The following is a 26,787-nucleotide window of genomic DNA, read 5'->3' on the forward strand; positions in this document are numbered from 1 at the left end:
AGAACACTTTCCTTTAAAAGAATTATCTTCTCTAACCGATGACAATGGTAAACAATTAGCAAGTCAAACTTTAATACAAAACCACATTCATCTTAAAACCATCAACCTTTTACCAAAGAAAAGCATTTGGTTTTCCTTGTCCTACATCATATCGGTTCATTGAACACATTGGTCAGTTCACCTCACTCTGTCTTCAATTTACCTTTCTCGTTTCGGCGGATGTAAGGTTCAGTTTTAGACATATGTGAATTGACCGAGTTTACTATGGAATAAAGATTGAAATCGGGTCCACCAATGGAAGAAGTCTGCTCGAGGCTGCTGAAAGAGGTTTCGCCAATTCGGTCATCTGGTGATTCCTCTTGTATCTGTTTCTTTATTTCCCTACATATCAACCGTGGTATCTTCTCAGAGCTGTTGCTGTTATCTAAAAGGTAATTTATGTTTTTTGACCCGGTTGCATAGCTGTTGTACTGATACAGAATTAAGGCAAGATAAGCACGCTTTTATTGTGAATACTTGTTCATAAGAAAGTTATATTTTACCAGTAGATATACTTTTTTCAAAATATTAATTAAATTATTTCATTGTTATAACAAACAATTAAGATGTGGTTATCCATTAAGAATCACTGCTTTTAATGATGTTTTTATGCTTTCTAGTTGCTTATTTTGATAACAAATGTTTAAAGTACAAATTATAAAGAACAAGGTAGATTAAGGGTCTTTTTGGTTCCATGAACAATTCAATGGTTTATAATTGAACAGATATGATGATGCCAACCGCAATTAAATAACTGACTTTATAATAAAATCAACTGATAGCATTCGCAGAGGCCACAAACTCATTTAATTTCCAAACTTTCGTACTTTCAATTGATTGTTTTGCTTAAAAAAATCAATAAAGTACACAATAATCAGTCGTTTTTAAATGTTGCAAATTATTAAAGTATCAAATTTTTGACCCATACCATACCCAGTCAAAAAATCAAAATTTCTATGCTTTTGATATACTTATACCTTTGTAAAATATAATTTTATATTTTTTCGAGCACTCACGATCCTTTTCTAAAATATCTTCTATTGTTAGGTAGAACCTCATGGCTTGTATATACTTTTCTCTTGTCTGTAGCCCAGTTTTATCATTCTGTTCCATTTCATACAAAGTATGAATAATTGTAACATATTCACCAACGAAGTAATATCCCTATAATCAAATGCAAATTTTCAACAAAGGATCTATTTATATTTTTTTCTTAAAACTAATCAAAACATGTATCACTTTTGTTCTAGAATTAATGTGATGTACAACAAGGTTGTTAATTTTGTTCCTTATCATTAAGGTTTGTAATTGTTAAATGGCAATATATAACGGGATAACGTTTTATTATTAATCATCTCTATCACTATCTATACGCCTATATCTTGCATATCTTCTCATGTTTCATCTTTCAATATCTTTCAATATCTCTGAACTGTCACGGTAGCTCTGTGATCGGAAGGTCGTGTGTTCGAATCACGGCGGCGACTGACCTAAGTTGATAAAAAATAGGTTGCAACCGTTCCTTCGCCAAGTGCTCGGCACCTTTGAGTGAAAGTTGCGGGTCTTTCGGATGAGACCTTAAAAACCGATGCCCCGTCTCACGGTAGGCGTTGGCACGATAAAGAACCCTCACTGCTCAATGGTCCTTTGCGCCGAGCAAAGATCTAAATTTTAAGCCTTTCACCGGTATTTGGTAACGTCTGTATATGAATGAAAAATTCTTAAACGGGACATAAAACAACACACAATCAATCAATATCTCTGTTAGTGAGCGCAGCGTATGTGGAATTTTTGATATGTCAACACAATACATCAAAATAATAAACACAAAAAATATAACCATCATGATCTACAGAAGAATATCAATGATAATGATGAACTGTACTCACTTCACCTCTGTCGTCCTGCACGCTGTATATACTATTTCTATACTGACGAGCTACAGTACCAGCTCTATTCATAGTAATAGCAGGTAGATGGCCAACATGTTCGATAAGTGGGTTTTCGTCTGAGAGAGAACCTCTACAGCGACAACTTTCAGGAAATAACAGGAACAATTTTTCACTCATTTTCCCATCCAAGCTGTTTTCCATCCGCCACTTTCTCGCTTTTACATCTATATCTTGAAAATCAGTATGATGCATATATTGGGGAAAACAAACAATAAATACTAGTTCAATTGAAAATTAGACAGAACACACACAAAAAGGGAATAACTTTTCATTTTCTTTTCACGGAAAATTGCAATGATCGAGTTTACACTGTCTTTTGTTATTTTTATCGAAGCTCCCGAGAACGACTAACCATTGCCAATGATCCTGACGAAAGAATAGCTTTTTGTCAAATTCTAACGAAAGAATTAAATTTGAGGTTTATTTCTACTGTTGTTTCTCAATTGTACTTGCAGAAAATGTGCCAGGGGGGATTTCAAAATTCATAGATGGATTTAGAATTGTTTATAAAAATATTCAGCTAAATTATGAAAGTAAATTATCTTTTGAAGAAATTAATTTTTCTTTTAAATACATTTAAAAAAAAAAAATTGTCATAGTTAATTTCTAAAGCATAGTAAATGACATGATATGATGTTTCCTGTCTTCAAAATGAGAGAAAATTATCTCATTTTAATATTTTATTTATTAAACAAATTTCATTTTTTGAATTTAAACAATATTTAATGATATATTTTACCTCCCAAAACATTAAAAATGATATGATATTATGTTTTCTGCCTTCTTCTATATGACAGAAAATGAACTTATCTTAATATTTTGAAGGAATTTAAATTCAAGTAAGAATTAATTTTTTAAACAATTGATGTCTTTTGCCTTCCCAGAAGAGAAACTAATCTTATTTATATAGTTTTAAGGAATTTTTATTCTGTAAAAAAATATTTTAAATGTTATCACTTTTGAGCTCTAGAACATTTCATTTGAAATGATACGCTGTCGTCTGCCTTCCATTAGACAGAAAGCGACCTAATTTCAATATGTTAAAGAATTTTTTAAAAATTAAATTTTAGAAACTTCATCATAATTCATTTTATAAAACGTTCCAAATGACATTATAGGATGTTCTCTTCCTCTCAAATGACAGAAAATATCCTTGTTCTGAATTTTCATATGACTTACTTATAAAACCTAAAAAATGTCAAAAACAGCTGAATTGCAACAATTGCATAAAATTTTATTTAAAAACATATGTTATCAAATATTGGAGAGCTCACCTCAACGAATTTTTTTTAAGTAAGGCATAGTCCCACACTAAACTAATAAATGAGTAGTGTGCATTCATTGATGCAACATTTATGCAATTTTGGTCCAGTGGGAATGAATATGTTCTAAAAACTTTAAACTGGTCACTGACCCAGACAATGAGGTCTAGATCTGATGTAGCATATACTGTTAATGTACATCCCTTGCTGCATCATCCATACATGTTTGGTCCAGGTAGACCTTTTAGTTACTTGGAAATAGACCTGCTTAAGATACTAGTACTTCAACTCGGTAGCTCATCCTGAAAGCCTACTTCAGATCCAGCATCCAAAGTAAGTCTGGTAACTGCATCCCTTGATATATCATCAATGCAAGGAATTAGCTCTATGAAGGGCATAAAATTTAAGTGGAATGAACCTGCTCCAAAACCTATTACTTGATCATTCCTTCAGAACATATGGGTCAAATCCAGCCTTTAAAGCAATTAAGTTAGATAGAGTGCACCCCTAGATGCAAAATACATACAAGTATGGTCCAGATAGGGCTTTAAGGAAAAAGGTTGCTCCAAAATTTTAACCTGGTTACTCATCCAGAAAATCCAGTATCTGAGAGTGTTCATCCCTTGATATTTCATCTATGCAAGTTTGGTTTAGATAGGGCTTGAAGTTACACTGGAATAAACCTGCTCCAAAAACTTTTACCTGGTCACTCATCTGGAAAATATAGGTCAAATACTAGTAAGCACAAGTCTGGTAGTGTGCATCCTCAGATAAATATCCCTGCAAGTTTGGTCAACATAGGGTTTGTAGTTACTTGGAAATAAGATCTGCTCCAAAACTTTAACCTGCTCTAAAACATTAACCTGGTCATTCTTTGGCTGACAAGGCAGCATCTGAAACCAGGCTATGAAACAGACTAGAAGCATCGTCCATTCATCTGTGATCAATATAAGGTACAAAAGCACTTTAAAAAATCCCTCCAAAAACTTCAACCTAGGACACCGACGTCGATATCGAAGCCGACGCCGAGGGTATTACATAATCTCTCCCAACTACGCTTAAATGAGCTGAAAATTACTTTTTTGAAGTTTTTTTCCAGTATTTTATCTCCAAAATCTTCCGCATGAAATAATTAGACCTGAAATGACATTCATATTGCAGAAAATGACCCGAATTCCACATTGATTACATTTCACCTTTATGACCTTTAAAAGGATGAAGATTTGTAAAATTTCAACTAATAAATGGAAAAATCGACAGTCCAGACATCATTACCATGGAAAACTGTGAAAATTGAATATTAAAATCGAATTTTTAATTCTAATCAAAGGATTTTTCTTCTAAATTAACTTGCACGAGGATTTAAGTTTTTGGATTTTCAAACCTATTGTAAAAATTTAAAAGTTGAAAAATTTAAAAAAATCGTGTTTATTTTTTTTTTCAAAAGACAGGTGCATATCTACAAGTGACAATCTATCATTCCTGAAAATTTTTATATACCTATCTTTAATTTAGGAATCAAAATCAAAAACTCGCATGGGAAGAGATGCCATTAGAATTGAAAATACGCCCCGAAAGTTTTCACCTTTTTCAATTATGAAAGTTTCATGAAATTACATCAACCTGTTTCTGAGATATCGATGAAGGAAAAGATGATAATGAATAAAACCCTACAATAAGATAAGGGTGCTTCCGCTGAAGACGGAAAGACCTTGATAAAACAAAGCTTATAAAATATGAGAGAGAGAGAGAGAGAGAGAGAGAGAGAGAACAATGCTAAGCAAGCCAACAAATTCATACTTGGTAAAATGATTTTGAGGTATCCGAAATAATATACCCATGCAAAACCATGCGCCAGATTCCCCACAGGTAAAAGGGACTCCCAGGTGTAATCTGCTTCTGTTAACGAAATGGACAACAGAATTGATTTGGACTCTATTGTCTCTCCACTCTTTTTATTATTATTCATTTTTTATTTTTATTTTTTTTTTTGATTATGTGCATGTAGCAGTACTTTTATTTTCCGTGATATATAATAAAAATTGCATCTTTGACATATGTTTCTCAACTTTTAACAATTCAAGATCACATTTATAAATGACCACAGCGCTTTTATACTGTGATATCACTATTTTTGGGTTTATACTAAATCGTTATTTTCGTGGTATGTATAGACCAACGAATTCATGTCCCCAACGGAATTGTTTATATTTCAAGCAACAATGAGATGTTTCTTCTTCAACCAGAAATCCAATAATTTTTCTTCATACCACGAAAAAAATGACCCCACAAGAATAAGTGATTTTACAATGTTAATTTTATTCCTGTTACATGTATACACATAAATCTACATAATTTCTTGTAAAATAAATTTCAGTTTCTCAAGAAGAGATACTGTATAAATTCATAAATTTGATTAAAATTTAGTTTCTGTAACTTTGTTATCAATCAAAATTTTGGTTATATTCTATTGATTATAACAACAAATGGTAAATGTTACATACTTTTAATGGCCTGGATGATATCATGAACATTCTCAAATTTTTCACGGAGTTCTACACAAGTAAGAAGTCGGAGTGGAGGTGGGAGACTATCAAGCTTGACCCCGCCCAGCAGTACCGGAACCAAACAAACGCGGTTCCGGGTATGGGAATCGTCCACAGCCAACAACATCTCAAACTTGCTCCACTCGCTTTGTAATGACGACGGGGAAATCACCAGAATCACATGGCGGGAACTGAAAGAATATGTATATAGAAGAGGCCCGTGGGGTACAATGCTCATCAAGTCATCTCGAGCTCGGCCAAGCTGTTTTTCAGAGGTATAGACTTTCAAAAGATTTTTGGCCTTACTGTTTCGTAGAAAAAGACTTTTAAAAAGATTTTTCCCTCTAAACTGGAAGTTTTTAAAATCTGATCTCCCATTTAAGCCCCACCCTAACCACATGGTCCAAAATTTGAATGAAAAATGAATCAACAAACTTGGGAATATTTGGATATTGATATGATATTGTATGGCCTTGTAGTTCTTGAAAAATAGTTGTTCCTCCATATTTCCTTGTAAAACTATGATCCCCTATTGTAGCCCCATCTTAACTCCGAGCATCTGATCTAAATAAATTTGAATGTACATTAGAACTGTAGAATTAAGGATGCTTGTACATTAAGATCTTGACCCTGTTGTATTTCAAAAGAATTTAAAAACATATCTCGTATATAATACTAGTACCATGTAAAATTCGTGATTGGATGACTGTGTCTATTTGTGACTTCACCTGTCCCCTTGAGAATTATTTAATCAAAGATAAATTTATGCTACCTAATCAAACCCCTGTTGTTCTTCAGAAAAAAAAATTTCAAGATTTTTTTATCTACATATATTGTATTAAAGATTTTTTTAATTACGTAAATGTATTACTATGTTAAAATTTGATCTCTTATTGCGTCCCCACCCTACCCAAGGACCATGATTTGAACAAAATTGAATCTGCACTACCTGTAGATGTTTCCGAATGAATATGACTCATCATGTCCCAACTGTGCTTCATCAGAAGATTTTAAAAAAAATCCTACATATTCCCCTATGATCCGCTAATGTGGCCCACAATACTCACGGTGGTATGATTTGAATATGAAAATATGAAGAAAAGCTTAATCCATTGGAACAATACAAATAAGGAGCAGAGCAAACTCAGACCTATAAAAGCATCATAGGTAGGATCAGGTGCCATGGTCGAGTAATCATCCCCTGTCGACAAATCACACCTACACTATGTTTTTTGTCATGATTGAGCAAACAGAAAAAAATCCGAAGAAAATTCAGTGTGACAATAATGGTCTAATAATTTTTTATAGAAGTCAACATGACTACGGAATGTTCCAACTACCTGATCAAGACAGGGCTCACGGTGGGTGTGACCGGTCAACAAGGGATGCTTATTCCTCCCAGGCATCTGATCCCACTTCTTGAATTTCCAGGAATCCGTGTGTTTTATGCCCTGTTTACATATTTGTATTGCTTTTTAGATATTTCTTTTTTTGGATCGATCACTGTTCCTTATCTTCACTTTTTTCATTTTCAATATTAATGATAGATTGTATTTGCTAACAAGGTATTTGTATCGACCATTGTAAAATGTTGACTTTAAAGTCGAAAATGTTAAAGATTTACAGACAAATGGAAGGACAGACATACAGACAGACGCCCGACAAAATTTGATCAGAAAAGATCAATAGAGATTTCAGCGAAAAAGTATAATTGTTGTAATCTACACCAAACAGTAACTTGTGGTTTTTATAAATATCCACGGTAATCCCTATCCCTTTTTTCTTGAAAATATCTTTTTCAAAAAATCAATAGAAAGGGCTGTATCCTTAGCAATCAATAAAACACATAGCATTTAAAAAATTACATGTAATTTTTAATTTAAACCAACCTTAAACCAAAAGAAAAAGATTCAGCATTCTATAACTTTAATATTGATCATGTTTATAATTTTCTCTGTCTTCTATTTGTTAAGAATGTGATTTTTACGTTTAGGTTATGACTTATTTTATAATATTCTTGCTCTGTACGAGAATTGAATTCTCAAGAACGGATCGAATTATCCCCAAACCCCTTTCCGTGACCTTAAACCAATTAAATGAAATTACCTATGTATGGCGTCAACGATCAGACCAGTAAGAATTTTTCCTGGTAAGAAATCTCTCTCAGGGAAGCAGCACTGAAAGCCCTCGCTTTCTAAAACTTCTAGTATTTTCTTTGCGTTGTTTGTATCTGTGTCGGGACAGTAGGAGATGAAGGCGTGGTATATGTGGGGGTGTTCAAGGGTTTGCAACGACATGTCGACGTATGGCTGTGTCTTATAATACAAATATTAACCATTAGATTTCAAAAAAGAGTATATAAAATGTCAAGGGTCTCATCTCTCAGTTCACCTAAGATTACATTTCTGTGAAACATCATTTGTTTTCATGTTCCATGTTGGTTTAGTTTTTTAATTAGAAAAGCAAAATGAGTAGGTATACGTTTGTAAACTAACTGCATGCATGGAGATGAATTAAGATACACCACAGGAGAAATTTACTAATGCCGTACTTTGATCCCTCTCGACAACGAATTTTATTTTCCTTTGTCCTTTTTATGCATTTTATACATGCCCACTTCGATACACTAATCTAGCTATGTATCCCGCACGCCGACAAAATAAACCTCAGTTGATTTCGAATTCATGTTGTAAGGTGAAATTTAAAAAAAAAAATTACACTCTGTATTTGTTACAAATTCCCTATCATTTCCACACGCTAAGTAACGATATATTTGATAAATTTATTATTAACACAGAGTTGAAACACTCATTGTGGACGAATATATATATATATATATATATATATATATATATATATATATATATATATATATATATATATATATATATATATATATATATTAAAAGTGCATTTTTTAGCTTACTTTAGTAAAGTTTTCAATATAATGGTGGGATAAATGAGTATTGGAGAGAGAGAGAGAGAGAGAGAGAGCACCCGCGTTTACCAACTTGTGGGGAACTCACACCTGACAAAGGACCTTTCTTATGGGGAAAGTTGAGAATTGTGGGGAAATCTCTCGTTCCCCACAAATACGGTCATGGGTATTTTTGGATTCTACGTAGTCTACTGATAAAATTTAATCGATTTGTTTTCATTTTCGAAAAATTCCCCATAAGTCGGCAAAATTAACCCACATTCTGTGTTCTCACTGCACCGTAAAACGAATGTCTGGGGATGCTGGGAAATGTTCATTCGGAATGCAGCGGGGTTTAAACTGGTCCCCCTAACATCGTAAACTTTCAAAGGCTAACAAGGAGCGGAAAACCAACTTATTGCGGGTAATGGCGGCTCCGAGGTGACAGTCATGTGGTAAGTAGTTAGATTTTTTATTATTGATTAGACTTACAACAACCTGCTAAGCTTTAGACACGTAAATCATGCGTGAAGTAATGCATATAGTAGTACATGAAGTTCGTAGTAGAAAAGTAACATTTAAAACCATGTAATGTAACGTTAAACTTTGGTCCACTTCAGACAGTGTCAGAGTCGTCGATTTTATTTTATTATGGTAACTGTTAATCCTGTTAAAAAAAAAAAAAAAGAATTTATATTCAATACTTTACCCCCGGGATCTGATAGGCGTTGGAAGGTTGTTCCTTTTTTTTTTTTTTTTTTGCAAATCATATGCCCATGTAGAAATATGTTTGATGGTGCGACCGTTAGCAGGTCCAGCACAATCAGTACATTTAGCTACGTAGCTAAAATTACCAACCGTAGCTTTATTTACCTACCTCAGGTAGCTTTATTCAGCTATTTCAAGGAAACTTTTCACAATTTTGCTTTTTATTTTAAAAAGACAAAAAACGGCAAGTAAATTTCTACTAATATTCATTCTAGGTATTATTTAAAAAGCAATCTAAAGCAGAGATAGCTTTAACATTGCTGCGTTTGAACACTTTTAAGAAAAATATGTATTTCCATTGTTTGAGTAACTGTGCACCACCTTGTGTGCGATGAGGTGTGGATAAGTATGATTACTTCACATTGTGCTCATGTTAACCAAAACTGGTTTTCTTTGTTATTTCACTCAAGAAGTAACTGTTAGGTCACAAATTAACTGTTGTTTATAGCCCAATAACTTTTAGAACTTTGATTGCAATTGCGCAGAAAAAGACACATCTCCATACTTGCCAACCTCCAACATGTAAAAATCTGGTCATGACCAGATTTGGAAAGTAAAAAATCTGGTCATATAACGCGTAATGACATTCATGACACATTTACCATGATTAAATTAAATATATATGCATATATAAGCATTTGTGTATTGAGAATTATTTTATTAAAATGTGGCTTTAACTGAGAATGACAAAAAATTTTATATATATTGATTAAATTTACATGTTAGAAGAGCATTTAAGGTTTCATTATTCAGTATATTGACCTGAATTAAGTGTGCATATTTTTTTAAAGGAAAGTCTTTTCAGAATCTGCATTGCTGATTTGAAGTACATGGAAAGTTAAATGTGCTAAATTTGAAAGTATTCCAATTTTGATTTTGAAGTTATTTTTCCTCGAATTAATTTAATTAACAAGTGCTATTAAATTTACAGTTATGTCTACACTATCTTCAAACACTTTATTTTATCTAATGAAAGTTGTTTTCCAAGATTCCTTGATATGTACATAAATATTGTTTCTCTTTTACTTGGTTCAATTTGTTCCTGCTGGCCCTGATAATGACCTCGTTCTATCGGAAGCCATTTTAAATTGACTTCAAACTTTGATTTTTCAAAACAACTCTCAGGTAATTGTTTACACCTACACTGATAATTCACTGGTACACGGCCTACTGAACATAGCCATCGGCATTGTTTACGTACTATATCCAAGCTTGGGTTGTAACTGGAAGTTAAAAATGCAACCTAATTTATGAACCAAATCTGGAAATCAGGAGATTTTCGGGTTGTTCGGCAAAAATCGGGTGAAAAGCATGACCCGCCGTGTCATAAAAAATAATCGGGTTAAGGGTCGAAAAATCGGGTGTAACCCAACGAAATCGGGTGAGTTGGCACATTTCCAAGAGTCCGAAGGACCCGCAACTTTCACTTCAAAGTGCCAAGTGCATGGCAAAGGAACAGTTCTACTCATTTTTTATCGACTTACGTCAGTCGTGGCTGAGATTCGAACTCACGACCTCCCGATCACGGAGCATGCACTCTACCGACTGAGCTACCTTGAACAGTCTAAAGCTAAGAGAAAATAAGCCTTTGGGAATTTTATTTCAAGAGATGACATACATTTCCTATTATAGAATTTTTGCTGTCTAATAATCATATTCTGGATGAAAGAATACCCAATTGAAAGATATTATTAATCACATATTACTTGAGATTCTGCCTAGAATATAACCTATAAAATCTAATTATTATCCAGATTCAATAAAAGGTGGTGCAATTGATATGATATATTCCATGAAAAAATATAAGTTTACCAGTACTAGTATTCAGGTGTGAAAAAGAATATTAGTCGATTGATAAATCTGTCTTTAATTTACTTGCTCTACCATGTCTACCAGTTGCAAAGTGTAGCAAGCTAAGTGGTAGAGCTTGTCAAAGCCACAAGCAGTTGGGGCATGGACCTCCTCCCCCCTTTTCCATTTTTTTTTCTTGATAAATCTGGGTTGACATCTTTTTCATATTTTTGTATTCTAATATGTTATTGATAAATGTAACTCTTTTGTCTCAATAAGCTGTTTTTAAATATCTTGTTTTCTACTGATGCATAAAAAGAAAGAAAAAATTTAATATTTACTTTTATTTACAGATTGTGCCCTCCATAACTTACATGTATCTATTTAAAGGTACAAGTTTATAAAATTTTCTTAGCTCTTGAAGATCCCTGTTTTCTATTTGTTTTTGGGAGTTTGTTGTTACTAATTTATAAAGGAAAAAAAGTTATCGGGAAATAGAGCAAAAAAAGTATTGATTTCTCAGAAAAATGTGGGGGGCAGCCCCCTTGCCCCCTTCCACTCACATCATGTGTTTATGTACAAATGTATAACTTGTACAAATAAGAACAAAATTTGATTATCAAGTTCAGTAAAATATACTCGAATGTATCATTCAAATTACTCTTTTGACATGTTCCCTTAAGTGTAAAGTCTGCAGTTCAAAGTCTGCATGTTGTCTGATGTCTGAGATTCCGAAAATGTTCAAGAGTGGGAAAGGGCGCTATACCTCTTTGCATACTTCATAAAACAAGCGCCTATGAAAAGCACTACAGTAAAGCACAAACATGTTTAATGAATTGACGCTTACAATCCCAGTGACTTTAAATATATTATAAACTTAATACATATATGTAAAATAAATTATAACAAAGCATACTCATCTGTTTCTTACACTTCGATCAATATACATGTAAGCATGCTTCACTTTAGTTATAAATTTGCATCTAAAGAAGGTATTTCCCCTTCAGAACAAGTTATAAAAAAGCTTAAAGTCAGCATGATGATAAATCACTTATGGAACAATGATAAATAATTAAGGATTTAAGATATTTATTTTTTTTATATACATGTGTTAGTATGGTAGTGTATGATACACAGCTTCTTTAATACCGGCTTGGGCTAGTGGGTTAAACTTGTACGTCAATTGCAAGGACTAACCTAGGGGGCGACTGAGGCGAAATAGTCGCTTTTGAGCTCCAAACTTCGCCTGATTTCTGCTTTTTCCTAGCCATAGTGCTCAAGTGAGCGATGTGGCCCCTGGGCCTCTTGTTTTTAAAAAGTTTAATAATGATCAATGTGTGCCACGCGCGTCAAGAAGTCTCCCTAGAATTTAAAACTTCTCCCTTATACATTTCTCTGAGGGAGAAGTGAAGTCTCCCTAAATTTTGGGTCTAGGTTGGTCCCTGAATTGATAGAACACTGGACTGACATGCCAGAGATGGGTTCAAATTCAGTCATTCAAAGACACAAAATTATGTCTCTAGACTAGTAGTGTTATAATCTTATATATAAATATTGCTTTTTTAAAGGGTAGAGGTGGGATGATATACTGATAAACCAATACATACCAATATTTTCTGCTAAGATACGGTTTATGATATATGCATTGAAATATCAGTACGAAACAATACATGAACAACCTATCAAAAAATTGAAAATGGCCGCTTTTACCAAGTGAAGAGATGATATTGGTATTGTAAACGCTCTTTACAACGAATAAGTCATAGATAAGAGGGAAAACATTTTCATTCTTGAGCATCCTCGGAAGACGATTAGGTACTGTACATAGAAAAGTTCAGTTTGTAAAGCATCAGAAAGTATCGTTTCCACAACAGTTAATATTATTAGTTAGTGTCCATCTGCACTAACAGCCAGTAACAAAGCATGGATTCTCAAATTTCATTAAAAAGAATTTGAAATTTTGAAACAAATTGGAAATTACCCTTACTGGAGAAATTGGGAAAATCAGCCGGGTCTGGGGGCCACTGTCACTGGACAAGCCCTGCTGGGGGGCCCAATTTCAGCATTTTAATGACCAGTTAGAGTGCATAAAATAGCAAAGTAAACCATTTTTCACATAGTCTGAAAATTTTTATAAAAGAAAAAAAAATATTTGTGCTTTTCATTATTGTAAGGGGAATTTTGTACTCATCAAAAGGGGAAAATGGGATATTAAGGGAAATTTTCTCTTGAGGAAAAATAAGTCCAAATATCGGTAGTAAATATCCCCTAGAATATTGTTTTGTAAATTTTTAGTCAATGAAATTGATGAACTTCAAGTATCAGTTTCAAAGCACATTTGATTTGGTTTGTTTATTGTTTAACGTCCTTCTGGAGAATTTTTCACTCATATGGAGACGCCACCACTTGCCGGTGGAGAGCTGCAAATTTTGACCTATGCTTGGCACTCATTGCCATTGAGCAGTGCGGGATCTTTTTCGTGCCAGCACCTACTGCGACACAGGACCTTGGTTTATACGGTCTCATCTGAAGGACCGGTTTCCACGTCCCACAGTGGGATTCGAACCTGCGAAGTAAGGATCAACTCCTTACTCCGCGACTCTAGAGCAAATGCTCTAACCACTGTGCCACGTGGGCAACCACATTTGGTTTGATATAGAGTGATATAGAATCTTGATTTATTGTCAAGTAGACAAATAATGAAATAAAATACTAAATTTTTGTGTCACCTGCAGAGCAGAGCGGCACTAAGAGATCACTTTACCAGGTGTCTGTCTGTCCGTCTGTCACACCCTATATCTCAAGATCTGTAAGAGGTATGGATTTGATATTTTGCACATATATTGCTTGGCACTATGGCTTTTGTAAATTACCATGGTTACCGACCTCTTTATCTTTGACTTACTTTTCAAAATAGTTCATAGGGCCGATTTACAGCATATTTTTGACATTTAAAAGGTATTTCTATGCCATTTAGCATGTGCACTGTTTGTTGTAACACAATATGAAAAATACCAGCATTACAATCCACTTGACCTTGACCTTTGACCTCCTTTACAAAAAATACCTTGGGAGTTTAGGTTAACTTATGACTTTTGAAATTGAGAGACAGGATTTTGATATTTAGCATTTATACATGTTTATGAGCTCATGATACTGTAATTTGAATCTGTATGATATTCAGTTACCACATAAACTTATATTTTAATAAAATACTATGCAAATACATCGGGACAAGGTATTCCACAATGGATCATGTTAAGACTGACAATTGCTGTAAAGATAGCTCATGATAAGTACTTTGAAACGTACTGTATGAAATTCAGTTAACTCACATGTAAATACAATGAAAATACATTGGGATCAGTTTTCCACAATGGATTGTGTAGAGTGACAATTGCAGTAAGGACAGGCTGAAATCTGTTTTTGAGGATTAATTGTTGGAAATATGTATTAATAAAATGATAAAAAGATATTTCTAATAATTTCAAGTAAATTATTCATTTGAGGCCAGGGTTAAAGAACCATATATTCTTTGATTGTCAGATTCTATCGGAGTCTTATACTATCTGTGGGTGCAGTTTTTCTTTGCAGGGAAATGCATGAACTATCATGCTAAAAGTAAATAAAAAACTGACCAATTTTAGATTTTTTTTTCACCTTTAAGGAAGCTACAGAGTAGGTGACACATGTTCCTTTAAACACTCTAGTTTTAATTTTATAGTTTTCATATATATTTATTATAATATCGAGATATTTATCATATCATGTTATATGTATTGAGATACGTATTGTATCACAAGATCTACCTGTTTTGTCCCACCCCTTTAAAAATGTTTGCTTTTGATGAACTTTATTGCTTTGATGATGATCATTCATCTTTTTGTACTGTTTTCGCTTTTCACGTTTTTTTAAAAAATACATGACGTACTGGTATAATTTAAAGATTGTGACCCCTTGAACTTTTGAGATTTAAACCTTTTCTAAAAAAAAATTTGAAATATTGTTCATGTCAATAACAAATAAAGTTGCAGACTGGTGCAAATTTAAGTATCATGTACACCATGTACACAACAGGTCTTCCCGGTTCTTCTTTTCTTCTTCAGTGAGTACCTGTATTATTCAATCCCAGATGTTGGACTTGATCTCACCCCTCCAGACAAAGCAAAATGTCTTTTAAAACTATCTAAGTTGATGCAAAGATTACAAATTATATTTTATTTCGTAAGTGTGTCGAGACAGGGTTAGTTGTATTGAGAGCTCTGACAAATTATATTTGCTATTCGGGTCAAAAATCGGTGTTGAGTGATGTAGCTCATAGACTTTTCTTGTAATCATGGGTAAAAATATACACATATACTAATGAAAAACTATTATTGCAGATTTTGGAGTTTTCACAACAAGAGCAAACTTAAGGCAACTTTCTTCTTGAAAATGTTGGAGACTGAGACGCAGATGTTAACAGACAACTCTGCATGGAATTGGAGGATAAGAGTATATAACTGAATGCATTCTGTCTGGATTTCTGTATGGTGACAGAAGGCTTTGGTAAGTCAAGATAACTGTAAAAGATCATAAGTAAACAATTATCATTTTGAATCTATGCTTCCATTACCATAAAAAATATTCACTGACCTCATTTGCTGACCTCATGGTTATTCAGTCTTTGAAATGTACTTTTTTGTTTTCAATTGATCTTACTTGAAAGGAAACTCAAATTAACTTTGTGCTAATTTTAGCCCTTTTTTTCAAATGAAACCCTAAGTCACTCAGATAAACTATTTGCTATCTGCTTTTGTCCATCCTTCTTCAACATTTGAATATTTTTAGCTTCTTCTCTGGAACCGATGAACCAATTTCAACCAATTTTAGCAAAGAATATCTAGTATGATGAAGGGGAGCAAAAATTGTGAATTTCATTATCTCTGCCACCCCCTCCCTTTGGGCCTGAGGGATGGGGCTAATTAAAACTATTGCAATCTTTAAAAATCTTCTTTTTTTTACTCCTGGAAATCAAGCAGTTGAATTGCTGCCATGGTTGAATAAGCATTAAGCCCTCTATCAAAATTTTGAAATTCATTGCCCCAAGGTCAGGGGTTCTGGTGTAAGGGTGGCACTCCATTGATTAAATATGGTGAAAATGCATTATTTCTTTGAAAATATTCTTCTCTGCTCCTGGATATGAAGCAGACAGACTAAGTACAAAGTTATGATGAGCACCTCTTCCAAAATTATTAATTTCATGACCCTTGGATAGAGGGTTCTAGTGTTAGGATGGGGCTTTAATGATAATTACATGTATAGTTAAAATGCATTAATTCTTTTGAAAATCTTCTTCTCTGTCTCTGATTATTAAGGGGAAAAAACTAAGTGCAGGTTATAATGAGCAAGGGTGCTTCTTCAAAAATTGTGAATTTCATAGCCCCCAGGATGAGAGGTTGGAGGGTGTGGTCTATGGATAATACAGGTATAGATTTCTTTGAAAATTTCTTTTCTGCTCCTGAGTATTGAAAACAATACTAAGTTCATGGTTATGATGAATAAAGTCGCCTTTTCCATAATTTTGAATTTTATTCCCCAAGGGGTCAGTAGTTTTGGTGTTAGGGCAGGGCCCTATTGGTTATATAGTGAAAATGCATTATTTCTCTGAAAATCTTCCTTCTTTGATCATGTGCATCAGGTTACCAATCTTACTACATAGTTATGATGAGTAAGAGTGCCTCTTTTAAAATTGTGAATATCATGGCCACTTGTTCTGGTGCTAAGGCATGGTTCTATTGAATATACACTGAAAATGCATTAATTTTTTTGAAAATCTTTCTTGCTTCTGGGTATAAAGCAGATAAACTGAGCCCATGGTTATATTAATCAAGGGTACCTCTTCCAGATTTGTGAAATTTGGGTCAGCAGCTCTTATGTTTGAAGATGGGGTGGTCTATTGAATTTGTATAGTGAAAATTCTTTAATATTTTTGAAAATCTTTTCTTCTCCTGGGTATTAAATAGACAGACTATAAAATGGCAAAGTGCCTCTTCCTGAGTTCCAAAATTATGAATTTCATGGCCCCAGGGTCAGGGTTTTTTTTCTTTCTCTTGCCCTTAGATTTAGTTTTGCTCAAATCATGACCCCTGGGGGCTGGGTAGGGCAGGACCACAATGGGAAATCAAAGTTTTACAGAGGAATATATTGCAAAAGATCTTTAAACATCTTCTTCTTGAGAACAGCAAAACCATGAGCAGTCATATTCATATGGGAGCACCCTCAGGTAGCACAGATTTAAGTTTGTTCAAATTGTGAAACCCTGAGGTAACAGTTGAGTGGGGCCACAATTTTGGATCAAAAATTTACATAGAAAAACATAGGAAAAACCTACAAATAAAAATGAGCTGTTCAAGAAAATAAAGCCTTGGTTAGTCATATTCATATGGTTGCATCTTCAGGTAGATTCAAGTTTGTTTTTTTTTAATCATGATCCCTTGGGGTATAGAAATGGCATAAAAAACCTATGCAGAGTGTTTAAATGCCTTTTAAAATTAATTCTGATGTAGAATTTTTTTTTTATTTATCAATCAGACATTCAGCTGTATAATACACTGTAGTGTACATACTGATGCATCAGTTGAAAAAAGTCTTCTCTCAGTAAATTGTGAAAATAACTGACCAAGCCCCCTTCCAAGGGGAGATAATTAAGAGAAGACAAAAATAGGGTGGGCCATTAAAAAATCTTCTCAAGAACCACTGAACCAGAAAAAAACAAAACTTATGTGGAAGCATCCTTGGGTAGTGTAGATTCAAAATTGTTCAAATCATGACCCCCGGGGGTAGGGCGGGGCCACAATAGGGAATCCAGTTTTTACATTGAAATATGTAGAAAATATCTTTAAAAATCTTCTTCTCAAGAACCACTTTGCCAGAAAAGCTGAAACTTATGTGGAAGCATCCATGGGTAGTGTAGATTCTAAATTGTACAGATCATGACCCCCAGGGGTAGGATGGGGCCACAAAAATGAATCCAAGTTTTACATTGAAATATGTAGAAAATTTCTTTAAAAATCTTCTTTTCAAGAATCACTTGCACAGAAAAGTTGAAACATATGTGGAAGCATCCTGGAGTAGTGTAAATTCTAAATTGTTCGAATCATGACCCCCCAGGGATAGAACGGGGCCACAAAAGGGAATCTAAGTTTTACATTGAAATATGTAGAAAATATCTTTAAAAATCTTATTTTGAAGAACCAATGGGCAAAAAAGCTGATTCTAAATTGTTCAAATCATGACCCCTTGGGGTAGGGCGGGGCCACAATAGGTATTACAAGGGGGAAAATCAGATGAAGAAAAGCAAGGCCAAAATTACTCAGGTCAGCGTTGTGGCCCATGGGCCTCTTATTAATTTTACCCTAAAAAATAAGCACTATTTATTTGATGTTACCCATTGCACAATATGTTGTTAATGATGAGTATGATGAGGGTAACATTACTACTGACTTGTTAAATGCATTAATAAATTCCAAGGGTTTCATGATTCAGTCATTCAGAACAGATCACTTTAACCTCCGACTTACTTCAGCCAAAATTCTTTGTGAAGATATAACCATGTTGATAAATATTGAATTATCAGAAAATTTTACAATATGTACTAATAAATGATTGATTATAATTGAGAGTAATCAATTGGTTTAAGTTAAATCCATCAATGATTAAATTAACACCTATACCCCTATGATTTATAACTTTTACCTCTCTTTAATCTACTTTTCAGTCTTTTTTTTGTGCGAAAGACATCAGACCGTCGAACCTGACCGATGTGCAGTGCTTCTGGCCTGATGTGTCAATTTTTACACCGGACCGGAATGTCTGATGTCTCAGTGTCCGGTTTTGAGCTTAACTATTTCGACGCAGTCATTTCAATGTTTTTTTTTTTATTAGTAAAAACTGTCGAAAATTCCAAATACGTAATTAAATGTCATTAAAACTGCATGGACTCTACAGAATTATGTGGGAGCGATCCCTGGTAAAAGAAAAGCTGTTAGGACTACTCAAGAGGTTTTTTGGTCTGACAAAATTTGGTTCAATCCTTTGTATTCATTGCATTAATTAAAAATTACACAGGACTGAATGTCCAGTGTGGTCTAAAAAACTTTCGCATAGACTGACTTTTAAGTTCTGAATTGAAAACAGTTTTATGCAAGAAAAAATAAAAATTTACAATAAATTCTAATTTAAATCTAGTTAAGGAAAACTCTCTATGCAGCATATCAAACATGTTCAATGTGCATTGATTTAGAGGACTTAATTATGAATATTATTTAGTTTCAGTACATTTATATTATGATTGATTCTTTAAATTTTAGATTTGGTAGATATTTATTGAAAAAAATAATTTTTATCTTTTATGTAAATCTATAGTAAAATAATGCATTGCTCCAAAAGCCAGTAGTGATAAATATTCCTAACAAGTCAAAAGTGATAAATATTCCCCACAAGTCAACAATGATAATAAATATTCCCCACAAGCCAACAATGATAAATATTCCCCACATGTTAACAATGATAAATAGTGATAAATATTCCCCATAAGTCAACAGTGATAAATATTCCCCACAAGTCAACAGTGATAAAAAGTGAAAAATATTCCCCACAAGTCAGCAGCACAGATACCAGATACTTATGGATAGGACCCCCCCCCCCCCTCCCTTAGGTCTTGGACTTTTTTTTCAGAAATTATATTTATTACACTTATTTATCATGTGTACCATTGGAATAAATCTGTAAAACCCTAGAATAATCATTCCACACAAAAAATACCCCACTATACATTATAAGAGAGAAAGGTATGCCTCTTTCTGTTTACATTGTTCCCCCTGCTGGTCTTTCTGGGTTTAAAAACATTTATTGGATGTATGGTGGTCGAAAGTGTTAAAGTAGCCCCCCCCCTCCCCCAATTTTTTTGGAGTTATTAAATTGTATGTTACAAAGCAAGCAAAGATGCAGTATTATTGGAGCTAGATTAGGTCACATTATGAGGTCACAATTTTTCATGGGGATAAAAAGTTTCTGAAGAACAGCAGAGCTTAAATGACTCAAGTGAGCACTGTTGTACATTTGACATCTTTTAGAGCATCTTTATATTTAAGATTAGACTTAAGTTTATAGGAAGCTATTGATCTTAGGTTGAGTTGACTTCTTTTTCTCTTTGAAGATAATCAAGACAATCAAGAATTGGAGTGGCTAAGAATCAGATGGAGACCAAATGTCAGTTCACATGGAATACCAGGGTTTGCAAAGGAGGACATTGGAACTGGCTTAAGTATTCAAATTTCTGATGGCAGTTGATGACAGAAGATGTCATACTTAGGGAAACATTAGATTAAATTACTTTGAATGGTAAGACTTGGTTATTATACCCTGTAAAGTTCAGTATATAAATAAGATATACTGTAAACCAACTTTGACTTGCCTGCAAGAAAGATCTGCAATTTTCGCAACCTTCATTACTTCTCATTACAAACCAATCATAAGTTGTGACAGTGTATTATGGTAGAATGTTTCCTTCACTGCAAAAATTAATGCTTACTGTTGCAGATGGATTTCAAGGTAAAGAATCCTGAATAAAAATTGTCGGGAATAATAGTTGGTTTACAGAATACATGATTGTGCAGTTGAACATAGGTATTTTGAACACTGATATCTCGAATACAGTGGATATGTGTGTAATTTTTAAGTCTCAATCACTTATTATATTTATAAAGTATTTAACCCTTAACATCTTGAATCCTCCCGATATCTCCAAGTTTTTCCACAGTTCCAATGATAGTTCGAGATAACAGGGTTTGAGTATCAGGGTTTGACATTTATTTTAACAAGTACTAGACATGTCAGGCTACCTTCCTTAATTTTTACTAACCATAAAATCACTTGCCCTGACCAAACTTATTTTAATTGCTTATTTTAATTGGTAACTTTTGAAACTATCTCTTATGTGTGTCAGGGATGGGGTAATTGAAAAAAGTAATTGTAATTGACTGTAATTAATTACATTTTTTGAAGTAATTGGAAGTAATTTGTAATTGAACATTTTTTCAATTACTTGTAATTGTAATTTAATTAATTACACTGAAAAAAATACCATGTAATTTCAATTACTTTTTCAATTACATTCAATTACTTTATATAATACACATTCATGATATATTCATGATATATCGTCACCACTATCTCCCCATTTTACTGGTTTTTATTTTATTGTTAAACATATCCTCAATCCTTCAATCTTAGGTTAATGCTTACAAAAAAATAATTAAATGATTGGCTTGATAATAATAAATTAGTTTCTTTCTAATCATAATGTACATTTTGAATTTTTTATCTATGTTTATAAATATGAATTTTGAACCACCCTTCTTAGGTCTATTCAGCTATGAAACACACATTTATTATATTTCAATCTTTGTTGTTTGATCAATAATAAAGAAAAAGAAGGTGTGTGTCATTAATTAAGTTCTCTCTTACTGGGAAGAGATAATTGTCCTTCAGATCACAGCTTTAAATTGCAATCAAAACAAATCAACTCCTCTAAAGAGATATTCATTCTATATGATTTAGAAGACAAAGCCAATGGAGATAATTATTTCAATTTAAAATGCTCCGCTAGCTTTAGAAAAGAAAAACTTTCAATTTGATAATTATTTAAACATCTAAACAGATTTTTATGAATGAATTTTCTATCTGTATAATTCTGATTTATGAAGTAAAATTGTACAACATAAATAGCAATTTTGGATGTTCAGGTTACCTTCAAAGGAAATATTTAATTTGAGGGGTTACAGTTGCGACTCATTTCACTCTATTAAAATACTCACTTTTAATCAAATATCATAAGCCATGCAATTTGTGTAGATGTAAGTTTTGTGTGGTGGAAACTGCATCAAACTGATCTCGGATAGTTCTTTAAGAGTTTCTTTAATGTTTTGTAAATAAATGTTGTAAATTTAACCAGAATGATACACAATGCCTATAGCATATTACTTCTTGTATTGTTTGTGCAGAGGGTGAGCTTATATACAAATAAATGATGTTCTGTATATTCATTGACAAGGATTATGAAAATTTTCCAAAAAATTAAAAATGTAATTTGTAATTTAATTAATTACTTTTGCAAAGTAATTGTAATTTAATTAATTACATGTCTTAAAAAGCCTGTAATTTAATTGTAATTTAATTGAAGAAAAAGTTAAAGTAATTGTAATTTAATTAATTACTTTATAAAGTAATTGACCCCATCCCTGATGTGTGTCAAGAATCTGACAGCCATTTTGAGTCTGGTTCATTAATTGGGACATGAAAATTATGAGCCTTGAAGACATTCAACAAACTTTACTAAAATTATTATCCTAAATATTATTAAATACAGAAAGTGTTATTTGGTAAGTATTTATACCATATCAATATGTTTCAGCCCAGACTTGTCTACTACAGCTAAAAAAAATACAGTGCTACCTCGGTATATTGCCCTCGATCATATTGCCACCCTCGCTTATTGCCAGGAAATCTTGAAGAACAGGATTTCCCCCTGTATTAATACACCCGTTATAATGCCACCCCTGCTTATTGCCATCTGCCACTGGTTTTGGGAAACAAAAGGTCAAATTATGTAAGAAAAAATCCTTGGTAACAATGCCAACTATCTAGCGTGTGTCGGTAATTTGGACACCACACCCGTGCTTTGACAGTGGTTGCGGTGAAGCGACTTGCTGGACTAGGAATTCAGCTAGATTAAAGATAATTGTTGCATAAAACTCAAAATTAGCAATGTCTTTGGAGTGTGTTTATAAGATAGAAGAATTATTTCATCACAGTAATGGAAACGTAAAGCGAAAGAAAGCGTACAAATTTAGATTACAAAAAAAAAGGATTGATCAACATTCGACCTATTTGATTGTATATCGCCAATTATTGCTTATCATGGATAATGCACAAAACCATAATAAATGCAAAAAATCATTTGCGTCCCCTTAGATTAAGAAGCCATTCAATCAATCAAAAAGGAAACCCCATATCATTTTTTAGACTACTATAATTCCGCACATGAAAATATTAGGGGTATCGTTAGCCTATCATGGATAATGCACAAAACCATAATAAATGCAAAAAATCATTTGCGTCCCCTTAGATTAAGAAGCCATTCTATCAATCAAAAAGGAAACCCCATATCTTTTTTTAGACTACAGTAACTATAATTCCGCACATGAAAATATTAGGGATATCGTTAGCCCTGAAATTTCCTTTATTTGTCGGGCATATATTGGTTTGATTGATAAATATCAAAACAGAATCGGAAGAGAAGTACACAGGTATTAGCAAACATGAGCATACATGTCTAATTTAACGGGTTGACGTGTTCTGACATGTGACTTACCATTTGTCAGTCATGATGCTTTACCAACTGAACATTTTAACCGATTCAGAAATTCTTGAGATGGTGAAATAATCTACTTTTGATTCAGATGACATTAATGATAATTCTCAAAAACTTTTTTTTTATACCAAGAGGCTATAACGGCCACTGACATCTTTGTCATCGGGTTATTAAATTCTTATTCAACATGTGCATGACGAAAGGAAATTGATGTGTTCAATATTCTGATATTTTTATTGCTTTTCATTCAAAATATTGTAAACAAAAAGAAAAAAAAATAATAATGACTTTTTTTTCAAAAAGAAATGAGAGCTGCCCTTATATCATGTGACATAAATAGATTGTAACGGAAATAAATTACGTAATCTACATGTATTTAATTTGTTTTGATTACCCATTGAATTGTAATTTATGGCAGAATATGTTATATTGCCACCCTGGCTTTAATGCCAAAATCTGTCTTGGACAAAAGTTGGCAATATACTGAGGTAGCACTGTATTATAAAAAAATTTTATGGCTAAAAATAACAATTGTGTTATGAAGGGAATTTCATCTTACAGAGCAATGGTTGTGTTTACATTTGTACAAATAAGATATTTTTTTTTTTTTTTACAATTTTGAATATATTTATTCAAAAGACTGAAATGGAATTAACAGTTATCAACCTGACCAAAAGGTCTAGTTCACATACATTGCACACAACCATACCATTCATTTAACCAAGTTGGTCTGATGTGCCTTAGTGTTAAACCCTGACTGTATTATTTATAGATGGCAAAGTTCTTCATTTCAGATTACTGGTTAGCCATTTTTGGGAGACCTGTATCAGTACTATAAAGACATTTATAGAAAGGTCTATAAATACAATGCATCAGAATACATTTTTATGACATGAATATGGTCAGGACATATAGAGTTTGTCATGTCCGTCTTCCGTCTTTCTGTCCTTCCATTATGCTTTGCATTTAGCACAGTTTAAAGCTCAGTTTCAAAGAAACTATGACAGGATCTTTTTATCAAACTTCATTTGCTGATACATTTGGAGGAGAATTATTCAACTGCATCAACATTTCATGATCATGACCTTTCTTTTGACCTTGACTTACTTTTCTTAAATTAGTGTTTAGCTCAGTTTTAAAGAAACTCTTCAAGATATTTTTTATCAAACTTCATATGCTGATACATAATGAAGTAAGCTATTGAACTGCATCAACCATTTTTTACTTAGACCTTGCCAATTGCCAAAAAATTGCCAATGACCTGCTTGGAAACATTGATATTTTTTGTTAATTCAGATTGTTCTGCCCCCCGCCATAAAATGGCCAGGGGAATATAGTGTTACTCTGTTCTGTCATTCCATCATTATTCACTTCCCGTTCATTATCTCTGCAACAGTTGGACACATTCAACTCAAATTTGACATATGGATATGTCATTTGAAAATGCAGGTCAAGGTCGAATTTGGTTATGGTCCGATGATTTTTGACAGAGTTGTTTGTCTTGAACTTAGAAAAAAATAAAAAATAAGAAATGTTCAGTTTCCACTCTCTTACTTTTGTAGGGATGTATGTATAAGGTTGAAATTGCATGTGCAGGTATTTTTTTCCAAAAAATACAGGTCAAGTTCAAATTTGGTCATGGTCCAATGATTTTTGACAGAGTTATCTCTCTTGAATTTAGAAAAAAATTAATAAATTTTCAGTTTCTGCTCTCTAACTTTTGTAGGGATGTATGTATAAGGATGAAATTTTTTTACCAGAAAATACATGTCAAGTTTGAATTTAGTTATGTCCCCTGAACTTAGAAAAAAAATCTTTTGTGCAAACAAATTTAAAATTGAATTTGGCATTTGAAACTTATTTAACTGCCTGCAGAGTCATTTGTGGCATTCGACACATCTAGTTCATACAAATATATACAATTCAGGACATTTCAAGAAATGTTAAAAATATGACATTTAAGGGGGGGGGGGGAGGATTTATATAGCATCTTTCTTGTCTTTTCATTCTGTGAGATTTCTAATATTTAAGTTTTTAATATGCTTATCATTTGAATGCCTTCCAAGTTCATGATTTTGTAGTTGGTATTTCACAAATACTCTGTGCCATTTGACAAACTTAGAATACTGCCAAATGCATTTTACATCTCAGGGGATGAGGGTGTGCAATTACAAAAATTGGCAACTAGTTGTATTTTTTGTTGATATTTCCTACATTGCTTTAAATGCTCATGACAGATGCTTTCTTTTCAGATATAAAAACATCAAACGACGGGAAAAAAGAGGACTGCCTATTTCCGATATATCAATCTCTTCACATAGCAACACCCAAAGCACTATCATCGAAAAATTAAAATCAATATTTAGGAAGAAAAAATTAAGACATTGATCATAAAGAAAAGAAGTAGGAAGAGTTTTGAATATTATGTCAAGTTGTCAACAACACCACAGATCTGGAAATGGATTTTCTTGCCTCATAATTTATATTAAGTGCATGTTCATGCATGACTTTTGATATAACTGTGTTCTCTGTATCACAATTCCTCCATTATGTATACATGTAGAGCAAGGGCAATGTTGCAGCCATCACATCTTGTGTAACACAGCAAAACAACTTTTTATTGTTTGGATTTTAAATGCTTATGATTATACTTAAAATCGCAAGAAAAAGGACTGTACCTGTGTAAAGTACAATGCAGCAATATACAAAAAAGATTGTCAAACAATATTTTTGTCTTTGTCATTTGTGTCATACTGGTATACACTTATGTATTGGAGCATGAGAAATCAAAAAAAAAAAATAAATAAATAAATAAAAATAAATAAATAAAATATTTCTTGATTTAAAGATGAAGAAAGTTTTGGGAAGTCTTGGAAATAGTGTTTGAAAGGTATATATTAACTATGTTGTGTATAAATCTGTACTTTTGTTAAATCAGAGTGCATATTTCTTTAGATAAGGCCAAACAAAAAAATATGTGTGGTTCCGGTTACACTTCCAAAAAAATTAGGGTAGGTAGGTAGGGATTTTTTTTTTTAACAAAATGATTTTCTTAATTTTTTCTAAATAATACCTATCACTGCTTTGCAAATGGCAT

General features: G+C 33.0%; 1 protein-coding gene and 1 long non-coding RNA gene across 2 annotated transcripts; one reads left to right on the forward strand and one right to left on the reverse strand.

Moving 5' to 3' along the window:
• Positions 1-182: 182 nt before the first annotated feature.
• Positions 183-8,096, reverse strand: LOC133186920 (stimulator of interferon genes protein-like). The gene is made up of 6 exons (XM_061322310.1): positions 7,906-8,096; positions 5,758-5,990; positions 5,054-5,152; positions 1,929-2,161; positions 1,017-1,203; positions 183-424 (listed from the first exon to the last, which is right to left on the reverse strand). The coding sequence occupies exons 1-6, from the start codon at positions 8,094-8,096 to the stop codon at positions 183-185; spliced, it is 1,185 nt and encodes a 394-aa protein (XP_061178294.1).
• An 874-nt stretch (positions 8,097-8,970) lies between these two features.
• LOC133187082 (uncharacterized) lies at positions 8,971-25,974 on the forward strand. The gene is made up of 4 exons (XR_009721116.1): positions 8,971-9,171; positions 15,658-15,823; positions 20,475-20,659; positions 25,943-25,974. It is a non-coding gene; the product is annotated as an uncharacterized LOC133187082 (long non-coding RNA).
• Positions 25,975-26,787: the final 813 nt, after the last annotated feature.

This window comes from Saccostrea echinata, unplaced genomic scaffold (genome assembly GCF_033153115.1).
Source record: "Saccostrea echinata isolate AGI-Se365-2 ecotype Australia unplaced genomic scaffold, CSIRO_AGI_Sech_v1 ptg000014l, whole genome shotgun sequence".
Classification (NCBI taxonomy): Eukaryota; Metazoa; Mollusca; class Bivalvia; order Ostreida; family Ostreidae; genus Saccostrea; species Saccostrea echinata.